The sequence below is a fragment of the Dinoponera quadriceps genome, unplaced genomic scaffold (assembly GCF_001313825.1).
Source record: "Dinoponera quadriceps isolate SergipeBrazil2010 unplaced genomic scaffold, ASM131382v1 scaffold458, whole genome shotgun sequence".
NCBI lineage: Eukaryota > Metazoa > Arthropoda > Insecta > Hymenoptera > Formicidae > Dinoponera > Dinoponera quadriceps.
In genome coordinates this window covers 353,885-359,861 of record NW_014554796.1, presented here as the reverse complement: position 1 = coordinate 359,861, position 5,977 = coordinate 353,885, and the positions used below count along the sequence as shown (strand labels likewise).

The 5,977-nt window shown below is 31.3% G+C and overlaps 1 protein-coding gene across 1 annotated transcript; it reads right to left on the bottom strand.

Moving 5' to 3' along the window:
- Positions 1 to 6: 6 nt before the first annotated feature.
- On the bottom strand, positions 7 to 5,571 carry LOC106741972. The gene is made up of 11 exons (XM_014614472.1): positions 5,419 to 5,571; positions 5,092 to 5,307; positions 4,551 to 4,824; positions 2,869 to 4,447; positions 2,271 to 2,531; positions 2,046 to 2,187; positions 1,388 to 1,561; positions 1,042 to 1,309; positions 810 to 962; positions 581 to 723; positions 7 to 511 (listed from the first exon to the last, which is right to left on the bottom strand). Exons 2-11 carry the CDS (start codon positions 5,298 to 5,300, stop codon positions 295 to 297), a joined length of 3,420 nt encoding a protein of 1,139 aa, XP_014469958.1. The 5' UTR covers positions 5,301 to 5,307; positions 5,419 to 5,571; the 3' UTR covers positions 7 to 294.
- Between the last annotated feature and the right edge of the window lie 406 nt (positions 5,572 to 5,977).

Here is a 5,977-nt window from a genome sequence, read left to right as displayed (position 1 = left end):
CATTGTCTCATGGTAATATCAGTTTAAAATTATAGCACGTATGATAATGTATTTACTTTTACTTCATATTTGCTAATTTTTGGAAATGGCCATTAGAAACTTGGCCACATTTATTTCTTTATTATTAAATTTTATAAGAGAAACTATAAGTATCATCAAACTTTTAAATACATATTTTAATAAAATTGTATGTCTCTTAAACAAAAATCTAATATTACTAATATATAATGTATAAACTTAAATGCGAGATAAAGTTTGTAAATATTATAATGCACGTGTACCAGTGTTGGTTAATTAATGATGTATTTTTATATCGATATTAGAGTCACTTATAAAATTGTACGCACTATCATAATTTAAAATTGTACTTTTAAGTTTCTTTAATTTATTAATAGCTTGTTTGTGCACCCTCAGATTTTTCTTTTTGTATCTTACTGCTGTTATCATTTTATCCAAGGTGTAATGTAACCACAAAATATTTGTATATGGTTCAAACTTCTGCCAATTATTCCTACATAAATAATCAATGTTGTGAAAAGTTTGATAAAACAGCTAATTAAGAAAATGTATATAAACTTACTGAATTTTGTCGCGCATAAGACGATAAATCTCAAATTGATATTCGCCATGAGCGATAAATAAATCCGGATCCAATGCGAGATCATTGTATATGCAACACCCATGGTATAACATTCTCGACAGAGTGTAATCTATGACTGATACCTTGAAATGAATGCACCAAAATTATTAAAAAAGCAAAGTATAAAAAGCAACAATATCTAAAATGTATTTTATTCGATGGAATGTACCTTCACATTATTGCTACGAATTTTTATTTCTCTCCCATTAAGATTATAATACATGTGCGACTCTTCAGTTCTTGATATTAATATATTGCCCCAATGCAGGTCTCTATGTTCGAATTCGAATGCCCTCTCTGCAACTGCTAATGCCAATGCAGTCTATAAAAGAAAATTTGAACATTGATGAATGAGTGATCAAGTATGATTATTGAAAAATGATGAATCATATAAGCGGTACTTGTAGAAATAAAGCATAAGCCTCTTGCGCGGTTTGGAAAACAAAAGCTTCGAGATCTTCGCCACCGTGACCGAGTTCAAGAGCGATATACAACTGATGTTCCCCGAACATTGACGGACAATCGTTATTAGATGTTTTGTCGTCATCGTAAATATTCCAAAGTTTCACAAGTTTCTCCGGATATCTGCCTATGATACATCTGATACGTCGAACTTCCACAAATGCATCGGTCCTATATGTAGAGTGTAATCTTAGATTGTGTAATTCTCTGCAAATATTTTCACAATCAATCGATGTGACTTATTCGTTAGCGGTTCACCAGCAAAATCGCAGAACTGATACTCACTCTGCAATCACAATTTCCGATAATATTTCATTAAATTTTTTTTGCGACTCCCCGTTTACCAATTCTTCACCTTCTATAGGGATAATTTTTATAACCGATTTCTCACCAGCGTGTTCGTACAGGAAGACTTCTCCGTAAACACCTTCGCCAATTTTGCGACAATGTTCCAAATATCTACAATAATAAAGACTGAATAATTATATATAATGCCATTAAGTTTTCTTTATACGGCAAACCCGCCATTTGGAGGGCAACATTTACTTGACTCCGCAAGCCCGCCATATAATGGGCGGGGTGAAATATATGTTTAAGATCATATAATATTGACTACCAATGATATCTTGGGGTTTTTGAGGTCGTTGATCATGAATCTGAGCTTAAAATTTAGAAATTCAAAATAGCGGGTCTAATATGGTGAACCAAAATGCAATAAGTAACTTAATTTAAATTAAACTCAGTACTCGGAGATATTTGAGATCGCGCGAAATCTGAACATAAAATTTGTAATCAGCGACCAGAAAACCTCCGAGACTGAGTTTCATCGAAATCGAGTTATTTTTATCTCCCTGATGTTTAGGATACAAAATAGTACACAAATTTTGCTCGTCGCATAAAGGGTTAAACAACTACATGTTTACATGTATTAAGATTTACATACGAATCTGGGAAGCATTCTGAGAAAGGTAAATAGTGTTTTTGCGAACATCTCTGTAAAACAATGTCTTTTGCAGTTGTTAAATGACTTTCAAAAGTTCGGTCTTTGTCATTATATTCGACATTGTGTATCGATTTTTTTCCACCTGTAAATATTAATTTAATTCATATAAATAGACATAATATTATACGTATTTTACAAACATATAAACAGAGGGAAAATTCTTACCCAACGTATTCTCTTTTAAAGGTGAATTCTCTGTTGTTATTCCAAAAGCTTCGAGAAATGGAGCATCTTGGACATCGCCGTTAATGTTTGCATCGCTAATAGGTACAATTCGTATTGAGATTCTTTTAGAAAATTTATGGTTTGCTGAATCGAAAGTTTTATATCTGTTATCGCCTAACGATAATACAGTTGATGTATCGAGTTTTTCACAAAATGTTTTCGTGTCATCTTGATCTTTTTTCAAGCAGTTCCGGAAAGTTCCTATATATAACGTTATTACAATTATAATAACGACCTATCATAAGCAATTATAAATATTATAAAGCCTACCCATTTATTAAAAACGCTAATTTTTCAATTAACATATTTATATACGAAATTTTTACTACATTTTTTTTTAATAGAATGAAATAATTTTTTTGTAATACAATTCCTCTGTTCATTCTGTGTATAAAAGTACTAAAATAAAAAATATATATATCTATATAGATATAAATAAAATAGAGTAAAATAAAATACAGTCTAGTCTTGTTACACCAATGACATTTTGTTACACTTAATATATTACAAAATATTTGTTAACCAATATGTGCACTACCTTGTTTCTGCATATCCAATATATCCCTAACGCTGTGTCTCCACTTTTTTCCTTTACCGGTACACAGTTTGTCTAAATTAGACTCAGGATTTACGTTATTTAAAATTGACAAAGATCTGGCCCAACATTTGCCCGGTTTGAGAAAAACAGATCTTTGTACTTGCATATCTATATCGTTGCTATATCGTTGATGAGTCGTATCATCGAGCAATTTAGGATAATTTCTAGAATGCTCAAAATTACTTGCTATTGATGGAATGTTAGAACAATCGCCGGTTACGGCGTAGACTACCGACATGTTTTCTACTGCGTCCATAGCACATTGCTTTTGTATATCGTTTCCAATGATATCCTGTGTCGAGCGATTATAGTTATGCGATGTATCGTCAAATAACGATCGCGACCGATCAGTACTACTGGAGATATTCAAAGAAAGCGGCACTTCCGTTATCTTATCGTTTTTTGTATTATATTGTTGAATAAGAGCTGAATGCATATCTTTACTGGACAATATTGTTTCGGCCTTAACAAGTTCTGTTAGTTTTTGAAACGATGACGAAACTTGTGTCTGTTGTTTCTGCATATTTCTAATATCGATTTTATAACATTCCGATGTAAACGAGCGAGTAGAATCCTTTCGCCCGGGGAATATCTCGATGGGAACATTTTCCTTCTCAATTGTTATCAAATTTTCATATCTCGAATTTAGTGTGTCGCGAATACCCTTGATAGGTGACAATATCGGATAGGCAGACTGTTTTATGCGTTTGCCGATAGGAGTACTGAAAGCCATATATTTTTCTTTCTCATTCAATACTTTCATTTTTTTCTCAATAAGCTCTTCTGTTTTTAATCTCTCCACTTTTACGAAATTATCTTTCATCAGGTATGTTTTATTTCTTTCTCCACTAGATATCTCACTATCGATATCATTGTTAGAACAAGAAACAATTTTAGACAAATTCTGTCTGGGAACTAAATATGAAACATTCGTCTCATTTATTACATCGGTAGAATCTTTTCTATTTTTCCCATCTTCTTCTTTCCAATTCTTATAAACATCACTTAATGCTATAGAACATGATTTAATCCGTATATGCTTCGATGTTTCAGAGACATTATGATCGATTGATATCGATGGCAAAGTTATATCATGTATTTTAAAAGTATCCTTGTTAGCCTGTGAAGTTCTTTTATATGAATGCTTTATATTTCTCTTATTTCTCAGAGTTTTCTCCTGATTTAATATATGCCAATTTTGAATAGCGTGAGTGTTTAACTTGACACAACATGGTTTAATCTTTTTATGATTCAATGTATGTTTGAAAATTGCAGTAGAATCGTCAGCCTGACTCGATGTGGTTTGTGAAGTTATAGTAGTATCTTCGTTAATTTTAAAAACACTTTGAGGTAGCTGTTTATTGTTATAGTTATATAAAATATCTTTGTGGTCAGCATCTTTTAAATCATTTGTAGTATCAGAGCAATGTGTACGTTCATTGAACTTGCAGCTAGACTTTTTCAGTTTATATTGTATTATTTTCTGTCTTTGTGTATTATTTGTTTGTACTTTTTGTGCCTATTTATTATTACATATTATTAGTAACAAATCAAACTGTATGATATTACATATGTCCATATATAAAAAAAAATATATATGTATTACATATATGTATACATACCTGTATTTTTGCCTTTGATCGTATCTTATTTTTTATTGATATTACTTTTGTCTCCTTATACACTTGTTCTCTAATAACTTTTGTTTTATATTTTTGTGACTTCTTGCATTTACAAATATGCTTAACACTCTTATGTGTTGAACCAAATGTATCATTATAGGTAAACAGATTGCACGTTACATATTCTGGAGATTTTGCGAGATTGGTTATATTATTGTCACTGCTACTATTCCATGAATTACTTTGACTTACATCCAATGGTAAAGGAGGTATACTGTATTAAAATATAAATTAAATATACTATGGCTAAGTTAATTTCATAAACTTTTGTGCTGCAAGTATAGTTATATCTTCCTTCAACATGTGATAAGATAGAACGATGTTTTCAGCACAGAAATATATAAGAAAAACTTAGTTTATATATATTTATAATAAGTATAAGCTATAAAAAATATATAATATTCGTATTATTATTCTAATTATAAAGAATTAACTTTAAAGAATTAAGACTAAGTATGCTTGTCACTGTAAATTTTCTTACACTGCTCCTTTGGCGAGTCTGTCAAATGTAGTTTCAAATGGATCATGAATCGTGGAATCATTACAAGCTTCATTGGTAAGATAATCTCTGTTCTCAATATGATATTTTTCACTTGATATGACAGGTGGTGCTAATGAAACATTTATAAAAGTTTTCTTCGCAGTTTTCCTTTGATAAGTTCGAATTAGTTGTTTACGGTTGATCATCATTTTTCACCTAAAAATAAAAATTCTCGTTTGACTTCTGAATTTAGTTTGGAAATTACAAATATCAAAATCACTAATATAATCCATTAAAACAGAAGTATACGTATCAAAATTTACTTACTACTAAAATTTAAATAATATTAAAGACCGAATAGGACTTTTCTCAACAAATGTGTCTCGTGTAGTAACTTATGTAGTGTACAGTCTTATGTAGCATAGTCCAATATTTTAGACTCTTACTCTCTAATACTTTAGAGATATACAGTCTTATGTAGTATAAGGTCTGTTTTGTAACGTCCGGACTTATTTTGAAACATTAATAATATATTAGTATAGATCGGAGGCCGACTTGTCTGATTTCAGATATCACTAGGTTAGATATTCACCAGGTATCCCTATGTTACTAGATGTAAGTACGTGCGCATATGTATATTCGCACACGTTAAATATTATAATTAAAATTATAACGCCAAAGAAACGACGTGTCGTTAGAGAGCCTTAAAATCGAGAGATCAACTATAGACAAGAGAAACCGTAATCTCAATGCGATAAGGCACCCCGCTGTTAGCATAAACAGGAGCATGAAACCTAAATCCAAACATCACTCAGGACCGACGCGGCGATATCGACGCGGTGACATCATACCGATGGAATGAATTTCTTCCATCTCCACGATTCCA

What these genes read in the sequence shown, in the direction of transcription:
- LOC106741972 (XM_014614472.1), bottom strand. Translation starts at nt 5,300, where the DNA reads ATGATGATCAACCGTAAACAACTAATTCGAACTTATCAAAGGAAAACT. An exon ending in AGACTCGCCAAAGGAGCAGT is followed by an intron (nt 4,825 to 5,091) that starts GTAAGAAAATTT and finishes ATTTTAATACAG; the next exon opens with TATACCTCCTTTACCATTGG. An exon ending in TTTAAAAGAGAATACGTTGG is followed by an intron (nt 2,188 to 2,270) that starts GTAAGAATTTTC and finishes TAATATTTACAG; the next exon opens with GTGGAAAAAAATCGATACAC.